The sequence below is a fragment of the Staurois parvus genome, unplaced genomic scaffold (genome assembly GCF_062004578.1).
Source record: "Staurois parvus isolate SC_StPar_1 unplaced genomic scaffold, SC_StPar_1.0 ptg000347l, whole genome shotgun sequence".
Taxonomy (NCBI): domain Eukaryota; kingdom Metazoa; phylum Chordata; class Amphibia; order Anura; family Ranidae; genus Staurois; species Staurois parvus.
The window spans coordinates 5,291,177-5,313,424 of record NW_028318143.1 but is presented as its reverse complement, the minus strand read 5'-3'; the positions used below and the strand labels follow the sequence as shown (position 1 = coordinate 5,313,424).

Sequence of the window (22,248 nt, the reverse complement as noted above, 5' to 3'; positions counted from 1 at the left end):
CCAGCAAGTGCTGCTGATGGTGGGTCCAATCTGATTGATATTTGAATGGTAAAGTATCTCCACTTAGGACCACTAGCCTAAAAAATGTTACTATTATTGGCCCAGGAAGCGATCAGTCCCTATCCCCAGCCCAGTCCCTGTACAATTTTCATACAGCATCTCAACAGTTGAGTTACAGGGGTTGATCTACTAAAACTGAAGAGTACAAAATCTGGTGAAGCTCTGCATAGAAACAATCAGCTTCCAGTTTTTCTTTTGCTAATTGAACAAGCTGAAGTTAGAAGCTGATTGGCTACCATGCACAGCTGCACCAGATTTTGCACTTTTCAGTTTTAGTAAATTGACCCCAAAATGTCTAGACTTGCATTGTAGGTTGACTGCATCTCTTTCTACATGGGGAGGCAGGAAATTAAAGGGGCACTATCAGCTATGAAAGCAGCATTTAGCTTGGAAATCCCTTTAAGGTCTCAATAAAAATATGTTCTCCTTATTGTAAACCTATAACTATCTAACTAATATTTCTTTATTGTTTTGCAGGACGAATCCTAAATCCTGCCAAGACCTATGATTACGTCTATGAAGGAGTTCTTCTAAACGGTCTTTCAGAAACCGGGCTTAACAAGGCTGGTCTTAAGATAGGCTTATGGATTCAGATCGGTAGTATTGGTCAAAATCTGTTCCTTGCTCAGGTAATAAATGGAGTCCAGATCCCATTTTTGTTTTCGGATCCCTTTTTTTAAATTTCAATCTGATGATGATGGGGGGAAAAAAGGACTGAGTAATAAGATTTGTTGTAAAAGAACACCTCCCCTTTCCTACCTTGTGGCCAAGACCCATTGTAGCTTGTTCTTGGCCAGGTAAGGACATAATGGTATCCAGCAGAAACAATAAGTGAAATAATCAGCTTTTAAACATTTCTACCTGTTTTTTCTGTTGCACAAATTCAGGGTTCTGAAGTGTCAGGGAAATTGAGAAACCTTTGCTGCCATAAGGGAATCATTGATTAATACTAAACCCTTGGCAGATGTAAAAGACGCAAACTAATGCAGCTCTTTGTTCATTAATACATTATTAAATACAACAGTGTGAGATGAAAAAAGTAGCACAAGGAGCCAGTTAGTTCATATACTCATAATAAGCATTGCTAAGACAGTTTGACTATAACTGCAATCCTTTTTAATGGAACTGGTAATCGTATACAGCTATAGCTAATAGTCATATACTGGTTAACACCTAAAAAACATTAATTCAGTTGCTTCTTTTTCCTCTTTCTTCATCAGGTTACGAATGTTGACGTGAAGGAATATCATGGCCTGTGGCCCACACAGCCTTTCACCCGATCCTCCAAATTGACCGAACACATTGCAAATGAGCTCAAGCATGCGTTCAAGTTTGAATACGCCCAGGGTAAAGTTGGAAACATCTTTGCTTCAGATGAAGTGTCAACTGTTGGGATCAACGTTGTTAGAGGCATCCTCAATATGTTGAACATTCAACTCAGGACAGAAAATCTTTATGACTTGGAAGAGGTTAGTACAAAAATGTTTGTCAATTATTACTGTAGTTATGGGGCAAAAACAAATGACACTAAACCTAATAATGTTATATGTTTGCACTCTTCATAAATATTTCAAAATGTGTAGAAGTGTGGAAAGGTATAGTTCTTGCTTAGCAACTTTAAAGGTTTTAGTACATTTTAGAAAAGTTGGGAAGCATGATATGAAAACATTCAATGCAAACATTTAAAGGTCAGTAAAGCCAAGAATGATATTTCAGTTTTTATTAGATTGCTTAATAGCTAAACCACCTAGTTCTTAGACCTCTTGGCAGCGGGGGGGAGTTGTTGTTGAAATATTAATTTCTTGGGTCTACACTCCTGCTGTGGCCATTACAAGGGGTTCCCACTAGGTTAGCTTTTTATTTATTTTATAGTATAAAACACCCTTTCTCAACCAGGGTTCAGGGTAGAACTTTGAATTTCATCCATGGGTTGTTAGGGAATCCCCTAGAAATTTCTACTAATATAAGATATTAGTGCCACCAGTTAACTTTTTGGGTAAATGTAATAGGGTATTTTTTCTAACGACCACCATTTTAAAGGGCCTGCTTCCCAATGACCACCAATGTAGGGAACATTCTTTCCACGGTCCACTATTGTAAGGAGCATTCTTCCCACTGACTACTAGTGTGCTAAAACAATAACCTTCACTTTCTGCATTTTTTCTGGCCATTTTTATTTTTTTTTTTAAATACTTTTGTCATATAGAGCAGCCCAGGGTGTCAAGAACATTATGTACACAACATTCCTTATTGTTTTATTCTTATATCTACAACCCACTGTTGTAGATGTTTGTGAGTTATAGATATAATAATTATTAAAAGGGTTCCCTGACACCTGAAAGTTGTTTCAATGGTTCCTCCATGTTAAAAAGATTGAGACAGGCTTGATTGATGACATGCATGAGAATGTAAAAGGAGGATCTGGAACACACAAAGCACGGTGGAAGCACCAAAAACTTCCAGGTGGACAGGAAAAGCCCCTGAACTCTTTGTGTCCACAAAGAGTTCAGGGGCTCCATGCAGCCCACCAGGCTCGATCTATACCTAAGATGATACAAGAACAGATTAGAGAACATTGTAAGTACAGAGTAGACAATAGCTTTTTATGACTGTTGGTTAGGGTGTCTACCTTCTCTAGTCTGCCATGCTTGATGGTTATTCTAACTTTATGCTGTGATGCAAGAGGTATCAAGAATGAAGGTTCCCACCTTGCCCTGTGATCACACTAACCTCCTTTTAGCATATTGAAACAGGGAAAACAGGACAGGGGTGTAGAACACAAACAAATATAATTCAATGAGGTAGCCAAAGAAAGAAAGTTGACAACACTGTTTTCTGCTCTTCTAGGAATCCATTGTTGGAAAGTGCCTGACCAGGTATGTGATCTATCCAATTCTCAAGAAGCCAAACTCTCGTGTCGTTGTTAAAGCCAGAGATCTTGACAGATGTGAGAATAAGGTAGTAAAGAGAATTGGAATGCCCTTCGCGGAGCCTTGCAGAGCATGTCAGCAGGTATGACAAACTTTAGCTCATGTTAGCAAAAGAGGGCTTGGACTTGTGAAAAGCAAACATAAGCCATCTTGTAAGACTTCAAATAAAGTTGAATGCCATTTCACAATTTAGTACTAGTAAAAACATCTGTAAAAGATATGTGTCTTACTTTATATTATTTATGACTCAAGGAACTAGATAAATCTTTAGTTAAAGGCATATCTGAATTAAGCTGACATAGGGGTCAATTGAATGGCCCAGTCATACCCACCATGTATTAAATATCTCAATTATAATACTTCTGCCACCTGCTCTTTTTTGGCCAATCAATCTGGATTATGGTAAATTGTGGGAACATTTTTTGTCTTTCTGTGAAAACCCTATCAGGTTTTAGATGAGGCAAGGATAAAACCTAAAATTCACTGGGCTTTCCCTATCGCTATTCTTTTTTCAGAAATCCATGCACTTGCGCAGAATGCAGACGTTCATCTATAAACTAAGATACAAGGATCATGATGTAATCATTGATCAAATCCGTGGCAGGGAAGAAACCCACTTTTCCCCATTTCATGAGCTTTATGGATCTATACTAACTGAAGTCAGGTAAAGTATTCAAATTCAGAGTAATAGTATCCATTTGCAACATACGTATGCGATATATTCATTATTGGAATTATATGTAAAATGAAGTTATAGTTGCACTCTAGGCAGATATAAAAGACACAAACTAATGCAGCACTGTAATCATGAATACATCATCCATGGTCCAGGATTACTGGGCTCTGAGGAAGTGCATTGGATAATGCTGGCTATCAAACTGAAGGCATGTAGTGGCAGAAAAAAAGTACTGAGGGGGAAATCCCTGAATTAAAGTTGAATATTGCAGCAAAAACCATATTTGTTATTTTATCTTTTTAATAGGCTATTCATTTTTATCTTGTTATTTTTTCAGGGTTATGTGCTTTAAAGGAGGTATTCTTTAGAGTAGCTAAAGCTGCGCTCTGCCCAAAAACATTTAGCAGAGTTGGGTGCTGCTTTTACAGAAAGCAGCTGATCATCAATATTCACCCTGTTAGTCATCAGCCTTTAAATGGGCACTAATCCTAAATGAAAGAGTACACATATGTAGAAGCTCTTCATTTACATATAATGTTAAGATGGGGTTACAGCATCTGTCAGATATTCATGGCTGAAGTTCTAACGCTTTCCTCCTCTGATAATGCAAGCATTTTTGCTGTCTGTTCTCTCAGTTTGGAGATTTCTTTTGTGTCATCAAAACAGGAAGTAAAGATAATCTCTATAAACCAATTGTTATTCATTTATTTGCAAATTATAACAAAAAGCAGGAAAACAGCTCTAAAACAAGCCATAGATGACTTTTCTAGCTACTGGTAATGTGAAGTTACTGACTCTCAAAGATGCTCAAATATCACAACTAAGACTCTATGGTTCCAAAAGAGTAGAAACTCCTGCTGTGTGTGTCTAAGAGGGCTGGCAAGCTGCTAAAATTATGGTGCAATTGAAAAGTAGCAAGAAAAAAATTAGGATTTTGGTGCCTCTGTTATGAATGTAAAGATTCATTAATTTCTCCACAATGCCTGTAGCCACAGACGTGAATGAGGGCGTGTTTTAGAGTGTTTTTTCTGCTTGTTCCAAAAATGTGAATAATGTAGTGTGCATAGTCTAGGCAAGGCTTTCTCAACCAGGGTTCCATGGAATGCTGGGGTTCCTCCAGAGGTTGCTACAGGTTCCTTGATCTATAGCCAATTGACCTCCTATTTGATGGTGCTTGCTTAGTTTTAAGGTCAATGCCACTAGGCAGAAAAAAACAAAGACGCCAATAATCTTTTAAGCAGTCTTTAAAGGTAGAATTTTGACTAACTCTGTAAGGGTTTCATTCTTTCCCCTGACCAGCAATGTAAGGGGCACTTTCCTGATTAAATCCCTATGAAATGGACTTAGTAGAGGTTTCCCTGAGAACCGAAAAAAATAATTTAGGGGTTCCTCAGGGATAAAAAGGTTGAGAGTGGTTGGTCTAGGTAGAGGTTCACTTTAAAGAGCTTTCATTACTTCCTGTTAAGTCAGTATCACAGAAAGTGCTGAGTTATCTTTTCAATGCGGACACAGTTGACAATGAAAAACAAGTGTTCTAGCTCTTATCCACCCCTTCCAAAATCAAGAACAAAAAGTTTAGGAATTTTTTTATTTAGCCTAAACATAGTCAATTTTACATTTCCTAGGACTAAGTTTTCCTGCCAACAGTTTCAATCATGATTGCTGCAGAAACAATGCATGTTTTCATATGAGATCTTTTGTATATTATCTTCTTTTGAACAGTAAATTATAGCAATACCTGCTCTCTTGCAGACAAGTTCTCACCTTGAAAGGTATCAAATCCAGCAGCATGAAGGAGCCCAGCACACCACTTATCAACCGTGGTGGAATAAGATATCGCCTTGGCCTTGAAGTCCTGCAAATGCCTATTCTCATGGTGAAGCCTAAGAATATGGAAGCACAGGTAAGAAAACAGATCTAGGAAAAATTAGGAAAATATGTGAGGAGCAACATAAGGATCAAGAAAAAAATGGAAGTCATCATCCAGCAATGCAGAATTTGTTTAAAGTATATTCCCTCTAGGACAGGGGTAGGCAACCTGCGGCTCTTCAGCTGTTGCAGGACTACAAGTTCCATCATGCCTCTGCAAGTCATAGCTGTAACTGTCAGTTTTGTAATGTTGCAATGCCTCATGGGAAATGTAGTTGCACAACAGCTAGAGAGCCGTAGGTTGCCTACCCCTGCTCTAGGATATAGAGTGGCTCTACAACAGACATGTCATTTTTTTATACTAGATTCACAAAATGACTTGAGTTGGGGAATGTAGTAAGAATACCAGAGTGCCCATGATTGGATGAAGAACATATTTGTCTTTCGGAAAACAAACTTTGTGTTATATTTCCTACATTTGAAAGGTCACTTGTGTTTCCTAAGCAGTCCATTCCAAGGCCCCCCCCCATATCTCAGAAACAAAGTGTGAGTACCCACTTAAATCAATTAAAGAAACAAAGATTAAAAAAATAATTATTATTATTATAAGGGGGGCCTTGGACCTAAAGATAAGGTGTAAGTAGTTTAATAATTATTTAAGAAATTATTTAGGAAATTTCCCTGATAAGCCTTCTAGAATGAGAAATTTCTCTTCTACGTCTGTGTTGATGACTACTCTAAAATAGTAGAGATCCTGTCTACATGGTCAACAGGATAGTATATGAGAGTGAATCTCCCAAACATAGACAAAGACCACAGGAAGATTTTGATCAAGCTTTGAACTCTTTTTGAACCCTTCCCCTTTCTACCCAAAGCTGGAAAGCATGAAGACTTAATGTACCGCCCAAGTGTGTGAACCACCAAGGAAGGTCCTTCCTCCTTCTCAGGAAGTAAAATGTATTTATGGATGAGGACATGTTACAGCTGCCCCCTGCCTCGTTCTCCTGTAATTAACCCTAGTTTGATAAGTTCCTATGGGTTAGAACACACCTTTTCTCTTGGGACTATGCTGTTAATGTTCTTCTCCCCCCCCCCCAATCTTCTATTTTATTCCAGCTTGAAGAGACCCTGCAAAACTTGGTCCAGAATAACCAGTTAGAAGTCCAGGAAAATGCTCCTATGAAATTGCTGAAACTAATCCAACTCATGCGTGACTCAAGCTCTCAAACTATTTCAGCCCTTTTGAAAAAGTATTCTGACAGATCCGTGTACATGTAAGTGGCCTACAGTGACTTAATTTCCTCAGTTTATCATTTGCGATGTCAGAAATTCATGTGTGCCACTAAACTATATTTACTTTATTTCTCAAGAATGACCCCAGTGGATTGCAACCAATCCAAAATTTCAAGGATGCATTAAGTGAAAGGCATGAGAAAATTAGCAGGCATTATTAGTGATTAAAGTGAAAGCATAGTGTATTTTCAGTAGGTGCCTTTTTTTAACTATTAGTTCAGTTTTCCCCTTAAAGAGGAACTAAATCACACTGCAGGTCCTCTGGGCTTTTGCCATGGTGTGCAAATATTTGCACATAATCGCAGACTTACCTGCCAGAATACCCCCCTTCCAGCGATGCAATGGCTGAGATCTCCCACATAGATCCTTGACCACCAATGGAATCTTTGCCTGATCTTCTGGGTTCAGTGTTGTTGGCCATTCGAATTGGCCAGCCCAGGATGATGTAACTCCTGCATGGGAGTTCATTTATTTTGTCACCCATAGTACGCACATGGAGGGTTCAGTGTACATTTAAAAGAAACACTGCTGCCAGGCAGAAGAGTTTTTATTGCAGAAGTGACTCTTCTGCACTAAAAGCCTAGCTGCCAGAAATATTTCATTTGAAGTCTATAGTTTTGCTTTACGTTTTAACTAATTACAAAACCTCTTTAGGGTTTTAGAATTAGGATTATAAAGGGGATAGAACGACTTTCAGGTTTTTCTTGCTGTCCTCATTAAGTAGATGTATTCTTTCTAATTTTCCTGATCATCAATGGCGCTTGGAACAAGAGTGAGAGTAAATTCAAAATTTTGAGTTGCCACCAGAACAGGTATAAAGGGGATATCTCCCAATGCAGGCACGAATTGCCATAGCAATTATCTAAAAAGGGAAGAAGAAGAAGAAGTCATTTTAACAGTTTACATGATTCATTTTATGTTATTGAATATAGAGATTTGTTGATTGGACACTTAAAAGGACGCTCAATGGCTCCTGCAATTCACTCCTAACAACTGTTGGGATAAGATATTGGCCACAATCTCTTTAAAAACCAAAACAGGACTGGAGGCAGAAAGCAGGGCCATCGGTTGCAAAAGGACTATTGATGCCATGTTTTTACTTCACAGGCAGTGGTTGGTAAAAACCATCCCTCTGATCGGAACAGATCAAGCTCTTATTCTAGTCAAGAAGAACATCCAACACCTAAGTACCCAGGATGCCGCCATGATCATCTCTCTTTCCATGCTATACACACATGCCACTCCGTACACTATGCTACTTGCAAATGTGAGTCCTCTGCCTTTTCCATTGCATAATTCCCTGTTTGCCCCATTGATATATTAATTACATTAAATTCATCCACCAGGATATACTGCGTGATCCCAATGTCCAAAACTCACCAATTCTACGCAGGGCTGCCTACTTGTCCTATGCTACCATGTTGAATAAACACTGTAATGTTATTGAGACCTGTCCAGCGTCACTTCTGCAAGTGAGTGGAACTTCCTCATTGCTATTATTAGTAGTATTGTACTGTATGACTGTATCTCTTATTAACAATTTTGCCACATTATCCTTGGAATGGCATTGGCTGTTTATACTAAATATTTGTTAAAATATATGTAAAGCCCAGTTTTTTGAGTAACAAATGGTTAAAACACCTCTCATGTTCTGTTTTTTTTACCCATTGATGTCCAATTAAGGAGATTTGCTTTTACTTCATGTTCTGTGGACTCAACAGGAATTAAGAGGAAATCTCCAAATTTGAATATTTACCTGCTATTCCTGTATTGGTGGCCGCTAAAATGAATTTTACCTACATTTATTGTTCGCCATGTCTCTTCTTCCATCACTCACTTATGCTCTTATTACTATTACAGCCCCTTCATGACCTTGCTGCTAAAGCTGCCAGCAATGGCAACACTGAAGACATCATATTGGCTTTGAAGTCTATGGGCAACGCTGGTCAGACTGAAAGCATTAAGCCAATCCAAAAATTCATCCCAACCTTTTCTCCTAGTGCTTCCCGACTGCTAGTCAGGGTTCAGATTGATGCTGTGATGGCACTCAGGAATATTGCCAAGAAGGACCCCAAAAAAGTGAGTGCCTCTTTGAGAAAGTGAACTTATTATAGAAATTCAGTTACAACCAGAATATACAGAGGCTATAACTAATCCAGCTATAGAGAGTCACCGCCCTGCTAAGTAGATGTCTTACATAATAGACACTCAACAATTTAATGTATTAATATATATTTATCAAAGGAATGCCTAATTGCTGTAGGGCATCAGCTCACCCTTATCAGTAATCTGGTGATCTGAGAACTAGGGAGTTTCAGATTCTAATTTTTTCCTGAAAGTTTGAATGGGATCGGTGTTAGAGGAAACAGAAGCAGAAGAAGTTACAATGCACAAGTTTTAGGAAGTACACATCCAGTGGCCCTGTGAGGTAGTCTATGGATTCAGACTGCAGTGGATAATAGAGAACCAAGGGAATAGGGGCTTGGTAAACAATGTGAAGTTGTGTACACTTTAAATACCTAGATGTAAAAAGGGAAATGTAAAAATATCCAGATTTTTGCCTGCACACGGTGGGATGATTGATTCACCTCCCCCACAAAGCTAAGTGAACATATGCTTTTAAAGTGAACATGCTCTATTACTATTTTAAAATAACCCCAATGCATCCATAATGAATCCAATTTTCCAGGTTTTCCCAGCAAATGGGCGGTAGGGTAGATTGAAGTCTTGTTCCTTGTGGGGACTAAGCCTCTATACCAATAGCAGCAAGCAGGTGAAGCCAAATTTAATTGATGATTCTACAAGGCTGAGCAAAGGGTATCCCACAGGGACCAAAAGGCTTAGGTAGATCAAAGTGGCTCCCAATGACCCAGCTGGACAGCAAGGACACCCCTAAGGGCTAAATTCAATACTACACTTGATCATGGCCAAAAGGCCAAGAAGCAATAAAGCAGTAATGCAAAGAGGGCGGTAGTGTAGATTGCAGTCTTTCTCCTTGTGGGGACTAAACCTTTAACCCAATAGCAGCAAGTAGGTGAAGCCAAATTTAATCGATGATTCTACAAGGCAGAGCAGAGGATACTCCATAAGTAACAAAAGACTTGGGTAGAATGAAGTGGCTCTAAACAACCCAGATGTGAAGCATTGACACCCTTACAGGCTAAAGTCAATATGAAAGCTTATGACTGTTTTTTTCATATAAACTATATCCCCTAAGATGCCAATCACTACATTTTACATGTCATTTTAAAGGTTCAAGAAATTTGGTTGCAAGTGACAGTGGACAGAAATCTTCACAATGAAGTGAGGATGGCAGCATCCGCGGCCCTTTTGGAGAGCAGACCACCAACTGCCACTGTGATATCGCTGGCTCTTGCCATAGAGAAAGAAAGCAACATTAATCTACAGCTGTTCAGCTTTGTATACTCTCACATGAAGGCCTTGACCAAGGCTACTGCGCCAGAGTCCCATGAAGTGTAAGTGAAGATGAATTCCATACATTAATATGCACCGTGCTTTCAAAGAATGTTACAGTAGCACTTCTGCCTAGCAGTACTAGAGTCGTTGGTTCGAATCCCAGCCATGGCACCTTCTGCCTGGAGTTTGCATGTTCTCCCTGTGCCTGCGTGGGTTTCCTCCCACACTCCAAAGACATGCTGATAGGTGAATTGGATCCTGTCTAAATTGTCTCTTGTATGTGTATGAATGTAAGCTAGGAACCTTAGATTGTAAACCCCTTGAGGGTTAGGGACTGATGTGAATATATAATAGATATGTAAATCGTTGCGTACATTGACAGCGCTATATAAGTACCATAAATAAGTATGTTTTGAAAGAACGGAGCTGCTTTGGTTCTGCTACATTGTGTGGTCACCTTGTATGATGTGGCCGTCTTGTATGATCCATGAAGTTCCTAAGCTTGTTTAGTCACACTTGGAAAAAGTTTATTGTACAGAATGGTAATGGAGCTTCTGCAATCTCCAGTACAGAAACATTGAGATTGGGAAAGAGATGGGCAACACTCAGAGAAAATCAGGGATCTACTGCTTATAGGGAAAGTTTAGATGTTGTTGCTCCTTCACAGGCTGTAGTGTAGCCTATGTAGTGAGAAGTGATCGGAGGGAATACAAGGATTAGCTGGGAAATAGAAGGTGCAAAGAAACCTACTTATATCAAAGACTTTTTAGGCCCTCCCTTGGTTTTTTACTTAGTGAGCTAATATTCTGTATTTTCCAATTAGGAGTGCAGCCTGCAGACTTGCACTTAATATCCTAAATCCAAGCGGGGAACAACTGAGCTGGCGCTACAGCAAAGTCATCTACCTTGACACATTTAACTGTAAGTAAATACACTGGACAGCATTCAGCATGGTCTGCGCACAAGGAAACTGCAAGAACCAATAAGATGTTTTGTCTTTTTTACTGCAAGAGAAAATTGCCCCAGTTAGTATAGATATGGAACGATTTCTTAAACTATTTTTCACTAATGCCACCCATTTCATTTGTAATAAATAGTTACCTTACCATGCAAGCAAAATAAAATGGCATAGAACTAAAGGTATAATCATTTTTAGCAACATAACGTACAGAATGAGACAGTCACAGGTAGAGAAAAATATATTGTGTTGTTTTTGGAAATCTTTGCCCAATCAAAACCAAGCGAAACGTTTTGCCTTGAGTTCAACATTAAAGAAAAAATGAAAAAAACTTTCATTAAAGTAGAACTAGAGCAACAGCAACAGGAATGCAGCACACCGAGATGCAAAATAATATTGTTCCTTTATTAAAACAGTAGGAACAGGTTCTATGCTGACATATTTCATGCTGGGTTCAGTGCTTTCCCAAAGGTAAAAGCTGTTTTTCCTTTTGGATAGAGTAACTGAGGGTCATACCCCTGTCAATTAGTGTCCCTTCACTTTCTGTTTCATAGCCAAAAAAGGAAGTGAGAGGAAATCCCTCCAAAGTGAGGGAATTCATGGTTGTCACCAGAACTAGTCTCCCAATTGGAAGATTTGTTAATATTCTGGGAAAAACCCAAAATTTAGGAATTTGTCATTTTCACTGTGTCAAGGGTAAACAGGACAAATAGAGAGGGGGTATCTTGCTAATGGGGGAATAGACAGCAATAAAAAACCTGACAGGTTTTCTAATCCCTCTCCATTCTGTCCAAAACAAAAAAAAAAAAAAACGTTTGCATTTAGTTAAACTTTACGTATCAGAATCGGTAAGCCCTAGTCAATGTTTTTTCATTATTTGGGGATTGCAGGTCTAACCAAAAAACATAACTTTTCTCGACGTCTCTGCCAGCTGGCAACTTCAATCCTGGAACAATGTATTCTTTTTATCTCTACAGATGCTCTGATGTCTGGTGCCGCCGTCAACGTCTTCATCATCAACAGCCCTCTCACCACCCTTCCCGCAGCTATGATTTTTAAAATTAGAGGTTATATAGCTGGAGCAGCTTCTGATATTCTTGAGGTAAAGCAAACGAAGAATATAAAATCATTACACCAATGTGCTACTTATTTTACACTTATTATAATTATGGATATTTTTTCCAGTTTGGCGTGAGGGCTGAAGGACTTCAGGAAATTCTGAGAAAGCAAAACATTCCTTATAATGAATATTCCATAAGGAGAAACATTGTCAAGATTGTGAAAACTGTGCGTATTCCAAACTCTTCATTCACTGAACTGAAATTGCTGAGTCACAGTAGTGGCAGCCATTTTGAAGACTGAGCCTAGAACTTTTCACTGTATTCTCCTTATTCTTTATTTCAAGGTTTTCAGTAATGTAGGACAGTGCCACGTACATGGTTGTCAGTCACGTAGGACTGTGGAGTTTATTGTTCGTAAGCAATGCAGGGAGTGATGGAATAGCAGAGCCTTTTTACATTGGCCCCATGATTTTGGGATGTGACCTGTTCTACTTGGGCATGTTCTTTGGTGTTGAGGGGAGAGGAACATGACATGGCCCCGTCCATCAGCAAATTTAGGACGGTATATGCCCACTGGTCCAGAATGCAAACACTGGTTATGGATTTCATGAAGCCTCCTTCGATGGCTGCAGAGTTTACCTCAACTGCCAGACATGAAAAATAAAAATGTCTAATAAAAAAATAAAAAACTTCTGCTTTAGAATGTTTTACAGGCTCTAGAAAGAAATGAATAATAACAAATCAACATCAATCCTTGCTCCAGTGAATTTACAATTAGACTCAGACATGAGATGGTAGTCAATTAATCATGACATTTTTGTCAAGCTCAAGTGACAGTCTTGTGTTTATGGGATACCACGCCCTCCCAAAAGGTTTGCCTTGTTCACTATTGTTCCTATATGAGAACTCCATTTTAAGCAGTTTCTAAAAACTTTGCTTATCTTATTCTTCTCCACCATTCATAGACACAGACATATGGTTGTCTAGAGATGGGTGTACCCGAGGCTGGTCAGATCCACCATCTAAGTGTCCTCACTGGCAAACAGCCTTGGTCTAATGTTAGGTGGAAACCAATAAGCTTGGGAATCGTTTATTGGCTTGTGGGGCAAACATGAATATCTAGAAGAAACTTTCAAACTCCATTTAGAAAAAGTCTTCAGAACTTTGAACCCTGGAACCCAGTGCTCTGAGGCATCTGCAATTTTACTAAATCTTTTGCTTTTGTTAATATTAGCTCAGCCTCCAAAATAGCTTCCTCTGTTACAAAGCATATGTCAGGTTCAGGTAAGGTTTTGCTCTCAGAGTTTCATGATATTAATATATGACTTTGTTTTTTTTTTTAGCTGATTAAATTTAAAGATCTTCCTTCATCAGTATCTCTAGCCTCTGCTTACGTTAAGGTCTATGGTCAAGAGGTCCAATACAACGATGCCACCAAAGAACTCATCGAAAATATTGTGAAGGTAACAAGAGTTTGCTCATCCAGTAAGCTGATGGTCAGTGCAAAATGTGATCATTTATAGCATCCAATCAGGAATGTTTTTTAATGATCTGAATTGACCAAAGTAAAATCTGATTGGCCGCTAAGGCTTCCTGCATTTTGATACACATGATTGTTACACTCTATGGTTCTCTGTATATTGAATATTTTTGCATAGGTAATGACTGAGTTTTTACTAATTTATTTTAGTCTGTGACTGAACCTTCTGCCAAAATCCCCGTAATAAGGAAGATCATTAAGAAGATCATAAATGGACTTGTTGGACAGTGGGTTACCCCATTGCTGCTAATAGAGGCCAGACACATTGAAGCAACCGCCGCGGGTCTTCCTGTAGAGATGGCTCTGCACTCTGCCTTTATAGGCAACATTGCTGCTGACCGTAAGATTTGTTACATTTATTGCAGGAAAATGTTAGGTAGCACATAGACAGCACTGTAATGTTCTTATATTCATTTTAAATGGGAGCAAGCTTTTAATGATTACTAATTGGCCAGTTTGTATATCTCAGTTGGGTTGTAACTTTCAATAATCTCAACGAAACATTCTGTCTCTGCACAACATTATTACAAGCATATCAAGGATTTTTAGTTTTTCCAGCATTCCCCCTTTACCTTTTTCCACCCATGTAATGCATATGTGTAGCAGCAAAGAGGGTGGGCTATAATACCCACACGTGTCCATGGGTGGCTGAGGTTTCTGTGCTAAGAGAGCGCTCTTGGCACACTCCCAGCAAAACTGTGACTGTCGGCTCCTGGTCTCTAGTAATAAGCCAATGGGACTGGCTCCTAATCATGTGACCACTGTGGCAGCCAATTACAGTGGTCACAAGATTAGGCAATTCTTCCTTCCACCTGGGCATGAAGACCCAGTTACAAGGATGATGGGTCTTACTTGGCTTATTCCATATACATTTTCACTGTACAACCTCTCTAGATATTTTAAACAGTGTTACAATATGTTCAGTTATACCAGCAACACGAAATATCAAACATCAGGATGGCAAATCCTTTATTGAAATAGCCGTTAGGAACAAATTCTATTCTGTCATGTTTTGTGCTGTCATGTTTTGTGCCAGGCCACTACCTATACACTATTACATAGAAGCAATAATTAATCCCACCATTAATCCCATCATTAATCCATTTGTCATTTAAACATATTCAATTGTATTATAATATATATATATATATATATATATATATTAAAATTAAAAACATTTTTACAATGTCAATAGCTAAAACATTTGTACTAGAACCTGTATTATGTCACATCAGAAATCAAATGAAAGTAGCTATAAAATGTAGCAATAAAAAAGGATACATGTAACAAGTGCCAGTTACCCAGTTTCACGGCACGCCTTCTAGTGACAGAACTGGCGAAGTCTGTGTGGGGTAACAATACAAACTGTACATTTATTACTACTATATTTTATATTCCCAGGATTGATTTCTAACTGAAGCTTCAGACCAATCAGAAATCAGATTTGCAGTCCATCTTATCACCATCTGTGATAACATCATATTATGTCTGCTGGTGTTGGGTTGGGCAAGTCTTAGGACAGCATTTAAAGTTCAGACAAAAGGAAGAACTGAAAGTGCAGAAGCATAATTTTATCCCCCCCAAAATGGGAGCCTTAGCGTCAACCGCCCATATAGCATAAGGGAAGATGACAGAACCAAAGACTGACTGCTTTTGTTCTCAAAATTCTTGGCCCCTTACACATTGATCAGTTTTTTTTCTGTTTTTGCCTTACCAAAAGTGTAAGAAAAATGCATGACCATTAAATCCATGAAATCATATGGAGCTTTTCACACTAGTCAGCTGCATTTTTAAAAGTCCTGCATGCTGCAGTTTTGGTTCATGGTTAATAAAAAAGCATTCCCCTCCCCCATTGAAATGAATGGAAAACACATAAAAAATGCTGAAAAACATGCATCAAAAACATGCTGTTGATGTGTTTTTGGAGTAATGTCCTTTTTTTCCAGGTGCAAAATGCACCGGAAAGACTGAAAAACCCATACGTGTTTTTACTGTGTTTTTTGGAAAGGAGCATTATGAAAGAAGCCTTAGAAATAGGGGTTTCTTTTTTGACTGGACAACGTTTTCTTCATCTTTGCTGTGTCTTTATTTCTAAATATCTATAGTTTTATTTCTTCATTTTTTTTCATTAAACAAAAATTCTGAATAAATAAAATATTACATTTTCTAGTTACGATGAAGACCAACCCACCCCTGACAGGCGAAGGAAGTGTTGCTCAGCTGCTACAGTCTACTCTCCAGATCAGTGATACCATTGCTGCCAGGTGAGCATCTTCAAACTTATAAAATTCGATGCCTATGAAGATTTGTATATTTACCGCCTGTAGTAAGCAGCTGGTGAGCCCCAAGCAAAAACAGTCGCTATCTATCTGCAAGCTCCATGGCTAAATGGTTAGCACTTCCGCCTGGCAGTACTAGGGTCATTGGTTCAAATCCCAGCCATGGCACCTCCTGCCTGGAGTTTGCATGTTCTGCCTGTGTGGGTTTCCTCTGGGTACTCTGGTTTCCTCCCACACTCCAAAGACATGTTGGTAGGAATTGGCTCCTGTCTAAATTGGCCCTAGTATGTGTATGAATGTTAGTTAGGGGCCTTAGATTGTACACCCCTTGAGGGTTAGGGACTGATGTGAATGTACAATATATATGTAAAGTGCTACATAAATGGACAGTGCTATATAAGTACCTGAAATAAATACAGCTAATAAATATCAGGAGAGGTCAGATTACATACAGTTGATTATGTGAGGAAGCCTTGTGTGAATAAGTCAGGCAGCCATGCCTCTGAACATAATGTCATGGAAGTTCCTAGCACTGAATCACCAGATACAGTATTTGCAGGATTAAAATTTTTCTTGGAGGACAATGAGATTGATTTACTAAAGGCAAATAGACTGTGCACTCTGACAAGTGTAGTTGCTCCAGAGCTTAGTCAATGAGCAGACGTTCTGCTGCCTTCCATCATCCAATCACGTGCAAGCAAAAATGTTGTTTTTTGTTTTCCTTGCATGTGATTGGGTATTGTTTGCAAAGTGAAGCTTTACTAAGCTCTGGAGCAACTGCACTTGGAGAGTGCAACTGCACTTTGCAAAGTGCACAGTCTATTTGCCTTTAGAAAATCAACCCTAGAGTGATCAAGCAAGACACAAAACCTTGCTACCCCTCCCGCCCACCCAACACAACGAATATCTGCAGGCAGCTCCCCTTCATTAACTAGGCAGGAACACTTTACCAAAGTGGCTGCATTCAGAAGCTAGGTGCAAAGTTATTGCAATGCAGTTGTATGGCGCATGCTTGGTTGACCATACACATTTCCTTCCCTGTCTGACTGTCCTGGCCCGCCCCTTTCATTCATTGCATTTCAGCTCTTTCAATCATGAATGGTCATCATCACATGTGGGCTATCTGCAGCACCCTTTCGGGCCCTCCCACCAGCCACGATCTGCTTGCATTAAATAAAAAAGCACAGGGACCCAGTGATAACATCGCTGGGCCTAAAAAAACGTATGTAATGAAAGCGGAAAGATTACATTTAAAAATGTTATGAATCAGGGAAGGAAGATTAATCTTCAGCCTAAAAAAATGTAAAAAACAGGTTTTTATTCTTTGTTTATGCCCTCAAATCTATCTTGTGTTCTCTTTATCTGCAGTGCTGCAGCTCATACTGTTGCATCAATGGGAGTCAACACACGTGTAGTTCAGTCTGCAACTGAACTTCATGTAAAGGCCAAGGCAGGCGTCCAAGCTAAGTTTCAAATCAAATTTGATGGTAAAGAGCAAAATCTCAAGATTGAAGGTCCAGTGACCAAGCAGGAGAAGGAACTTTTTGCAGCCAGGTAATGTGTACGCCATGTATTTCATGCCTTTATGTGTCAACCATCATTAGCATTCATTTTAGTTGTGCTGCTTTTATATGTTTTCACATTATAACAGATGATAGGCTCCATTCACAAAGCTTCACACAAAAAATAAGGAGTTAGCATTTAGGCGATGTGACTGATATTTTAAATTTTATTTGACTCTGAAAATAGCTGTTAACTTTCTGAAAATAAGGGTCCTTATCAGGCAACTCATGGGGCCCCCGGGCAATAGGGGATCATGGGGCCCCTGTGTCCTTGCCAAACTCAAAAAAAGCCTATGAAAAAGGTACCAGGGGCATCTCATGGGGCCCCCTACTGACCCCGGGCCCTCGGGCAGTGCCCGAGTTTCCAAATGATCAGTCCACCCCTGATCCTTATCCTGATGGTTTAGCTTTGTGAACTGAACCTGTTATCTACTTCTAAAAGTAGAAGTTTGTGTTTCTGCCAATACCATTTATTGACCAACTAAATAGACTGTGACCTTCTCAGGGCTTTTTTCCAGTGGGAAAGCAGGGAAAACGCAGTTCTGGCAGCTCCAGCACTGAATTTATGTAATGACAAGGGATGCTGAAGGGTCTTTTGCTTTTAGCTGCTGGGGGCATCTAGGCTGCTGGAGGGGATCTATTTTTGCAGGGGAGTCTAGTGTTGCTGGTGGGAGACCAATTTCTGCTGGTGGTGGGTCTTATGTTGCTGGGGATCAATCATTGCTGGCAGGGATCTACTGTTGAGGTTGGGCTCTATTGTTTCTATCTGCTGGAGGGTCTATTGATGTTGGCTGTTAGGAGTCTGTTGTTGCTGGGGTGGATCTGTTGTTGTTAGGAGGTCCATTGTTGCTGGGGAGGTCTGTTACTTGCTGCTGGGGGATCTATTATTGCTGGAGAGAATCTATGGTTCTGTACCACTTGGTTCTGTATTCTGTAAAAGGGGTGGTACTGGGAGTTGGGGGGTGGAACCAAGGAATGGTGCTTCGAGGTGGGCTGGGGCAGAGACAAGGGGTGACTCACTAGGAAGGAGTTCCTGCACCTATTCTCTGAGAAAAAAAGCCCTGGACCTGCTAATACTTGTAGTGCTGCTCTAAGCAAAGGAGAAGAATGTATATAGTCCCGATGGTACTCAGGAACGGGGTGCTGGCTGAAAATATCACCATCCAATAGTGTGTAGCATTCTTACAAAAATCACCACTCAACCCAATCCAATCCTGCCTCGCCCTTTACCTCTATGTCTAAGCCTCGGTGGGTGGGGCAAAACATGTCAGGGGGTGTGGCTTGTGGAATGGCGCATGACTGAAGCCATCTTCCACATGTTAACTGCCTAGATAGGATTGGGTTGAACTAAATGGATCACAGAGCCAGCTTTCAAGGCATACTAACCTCTTCTTCAGTCAAACTATTATCAGCCAAAAGATTTTAATTCTGTTTAACTCTGACAGCTAATTATGGTGACACCTTATGGTCAAATCAGGGAACTACACTGGGCACTCCTACCCTGCAAACGCATGTAACCTGCAATAGAGCTCGGTGAATGGAATGCATAGAGTAGGGGATATAGATGAGTGGCAACACATATGTTTATCATTAATGTCTAATCAAAAATTCCCTGGCAGCCCTGCCATTAACATTTATCATTGAAGCTGTGGCAAAAGACATTTAATGCCCGAATGGCCAAGTGTTGCCTTCTGTCTGAAGCCATTTTACTATACACATACACACAAAGCATATTACATTCTTGTTTACCATGGTAATAACTGTGCCACTTTGCTCTCATACAGAACATCTGCAGTTGTCATGTCCAGAAATGTTTTCGAGCTGGAGGCTGCCAAAGAATCTCCAATTGTACCTTCTAGAATCCAACCCAGAAACCAGCAGAGAAAGTTCGAGAAGTCCTCTGGAGAAGCTGAAGTTGACGCTGAAGCTGCGGTAATTTTAACGTAGAATTTTATTCTAAAGTTTTCCCTTGATTTAGTTAGAGTAGGGAAGACATCTGCCAGATTTTTAATGAATTTTTCATGATCCTGCCAAGGAGCATTTTCTTTACTAAATGTCAAAGTGGTCGCTGAAACAGGAAGCAAGGGGAAAACTCACAAAGGCCTATGGGTTTTAGCTTATAAAAGATCAGAGTGTACAATAGACTTTTTTTAAAGCATTGGCAAAGCCTTTGGCCAGCTTCCGGTATCTTTTGTTGAAGCCTTTACAGCTGTGGTCTCCAAACTGTGGCCCGGGGGCCAGATGTGGCCCTTTGCTTGCCTTCATCCAGACCTTGAGGCAATATTCCTGCCACGGACACCAAAAATTGTGCACTATTCCTTCCCCTGACACCAATGATGGGACACAATTACTCCCACTAACACCAACTATTTCTCCTCCTAATACCTAAGATGGGGTATTATCTACGCCCACTGAACACAGTCTTGCCCCCCTGAAGTCTGAAGGACAGTAAATTGGCCCTTTGTTTAAAAAGTTTGAAGACCCCTGCTTCAGAGCAACCCTAAGCCCTACTTTGGGGTGATTAAAGCAGAACTTAACTGGCCACAGAAAGCAACCTGCACCTCAGCTTTGTGTTACTAATCTAGGGCACTTTTAAATGGACCTGTCGGTCAATACTGGTAGACATTATTAGAGCACAGGGGATATGTGATTTCCAAAGATAAAGTAAAACAACCCATTTTGATTAAAATACCAAAGCAAGGCAAAACATCTGTAAAACCTTTTTTTTATAAGTAATCACATAACCTCTGCTCTTGGCTGCATGAAGGGGTTGGAGAGGTGGGGGTGGAGACTGTAGGGGCTCATTTCAGCAGTAGGTAGATAAACAGCAGTACAGTAATCTTCCCAGTGAACGGCTGTGCAGGGAGCATGTCAGCACAGGTTTTGGCCATTGGAGGACGTACTGCAGGTTGTACTCCCAGCACAGCCAGAAAACGGCCACACTGAGATCAATGTGCTTCTATGCCTAGTGTGGACAGTTTGAAATGTAAAGCAGGGGGACTGGCAGGAACACCAAGGATGTCAAACAAAGGAAGCAATGCAAAGAGTACAGGATTCTTTTCAACATGGTACAATAGACATATCAGGAATAAGAATTGTTGGGGTAACATACACCTTAAGCCAGCTGAAATGACTAAAAAGAATAGAAATCTATTGGCTATTGCATTTCATCCTTTTCTGTTACATTGTTTTATTGAATACGCCGCTCTGTCATTTTTTTTTCTTCCTAGGAGGCATATTCTGAACTGGGATCTAAGAAAAATGCTTATCCTGCAGGAACCGCACAACACCGATATACATATGACAACCTCTTACACCTATGCATGAAAATACCTAAACTTCCTTTCCATCTCTGCTTGCAACATAAATCCGTCAATGCTGGCAACTACAGACATACCCTCCTGTATCAGATTGTAGGCGAACACAATGTCAAGCTTAGCTTTAAACCAGGTAAGCACTCAAAAGTGTTACTATCTGTGATAGGCCAAACACCAATACCAACAGGGAGTGTGGATTTGGATTTTCTAAGGGTCACTGAAATTGTCACTGGGCACACTGGCTCTGGTTTGGCAGCACACGACCACCCTCAGGGTTAAACAAAGGGACCCAGGGTGGAGAATCCAGACACATATAATCCAAAGAAAGCACCAACCAAACATCCAAGAGTCCAAGATGATTTAATGATAACATTGATTCTTAGCAAAATAGAGCTCTATGGCTCCATTCTGCTATGAATCAATTTATGGTAATCATTAAATTACCTTGGGCTCATAATTATCTGTCATGAGCACCTTTCCAAGCAAATTGTCATAGGATCTATTGGCAATCTAAAATCTGTGCTGTTCTGAAATAGGAGAAGACATCAAACAATAAATGAAATTCCAAAGGTATCCAATATCTCATTGTCCAGTATTTCTTTAAAAAAGCCAAGGGTAATAATATAAGGTTGGCCCTTCCTTCCCTTCTCTTCTTCCCTATAACATAGGTGGAGGCGCTCTGTAGTCCTCAACACTTTCTGTATCTGGGTGACAATGTATGGACGTTGTCATCCTAAGACAAGAAGTGCACAGCAGGATCACCAGGGGAAAATAAAGTAAATTAAAAAAGTAATGCAGCTACCACATCTAAGGACAGGCAAGCTGCAATATGTCCAGTTTTTGTCCTTTAGTTGGTTTAGGCACTCTTTAATGTTTTTGGTATGGCCAATGGCTACAAAACTGCCATTACTACAGCTGATACCACTGCCAATGCATGCTATTGATGGTGCTTCACGAAGCACTTGTGCAGTCCTGTTTTACTGCATTGCCCTCATATGGCCCTAAATATGCCCTTGTAAGCTTTCAAAGAGAAATGTATATCTTGACCCCTATGTGGTTTGAGTTTGAGTATCTAAAATTGTGATTGATTTCAGTCAAAGGTGAGAAGGAAGCAGACATTGAGAAACTGCAGCTGGAGATCGCTGCTGGACCCAGAGCTTCCTCTAAGATAACTGCCCTGGCTGATCTGCAGGAGAACAATGAAGAACACATTGAACAATCTGCGACCCTGTCAAAGTTGATGACTATCCTTGGCATTGATGATAATAAGAAGGTAAGACTACTGT

General features: G+C 39.9%; 1 protein-coding gene across 1 annotated transcript in view; it reads left to right on the top strand.

Moving 5' to 3' along the window:
• Positions 1-22,248, top strand: part of LOC149456803 (vitellogenin-A2-like) — a 48,441-nt gene that overhangs the window by 1,175 nt on the left and 25,018 nt on the right. Inside the window, exons 3-23 of the mRNA XM_089684363.1 lie at positions 538-689; positions 1,281-1,529; positions 2,908-3,072; positions 3,506-3,654; positions 5,419-5,569; positions 6,652-6,809; positions 7,936-8,095; positions 8,175-8,300; positions 8,689-8,907; positions 10,081-10,304; positions 11,069-11,166; positions 12,181-12,305; positions 12,389-12,490; positions 13,608-13,727; positions 13,955-14,144; positions 15,975-16,068; positions 17,452-17,637; positions 19,430-19,559; positions 20,151-20,162; positions 20,879-21,095; positions 22,057-22,246. Coding sequence (XP_089540489.1) covers positions 538-689; positions 1,281-1,529; positions 2,908-3,072; positions 3,506-3,654; positions 5,419-5,569; positions 6,652-6,809; positions 7,936-8,095; positions 8,175-8,300; positions 8,689-8,907; positions 10,081-10,304; positions 11,069-11,166; positions 12,181-12,305; positions 12,389-12,490; positions 13,608-13,727; positions 13,955-14,144; positions 15,975-16,068; positions 17,452-17,637; positions 19,430-19,559; positions 20,151-20,162; positions 20,879-21,095; positions 22,057-22,246 — 3,217 coding nt within the window. The remainder of the gene's footprint in view (positions 1-537; positions 690-1,280; positions 1,530-2,907; positions 3,073-3,505; positions 3,655-5,418; positions 5,570-6,651; positions 6,810-7,935; positions 8,096-8,174; positions 8,301-8,688; positions 8,908-10,080; positions 10,305-11,068; positions 11,167-12,180; positions 12,306-12,388; positions 12,491-13,607; positions 13,728-13,954; positions 14,145-15,974; positions 16,069-17,451; positions 17,638-19,429; positions 19,560-20,150; positions 20,163-20,878; positions 21,096-22,056; positions 22,247-22,248) is intronic.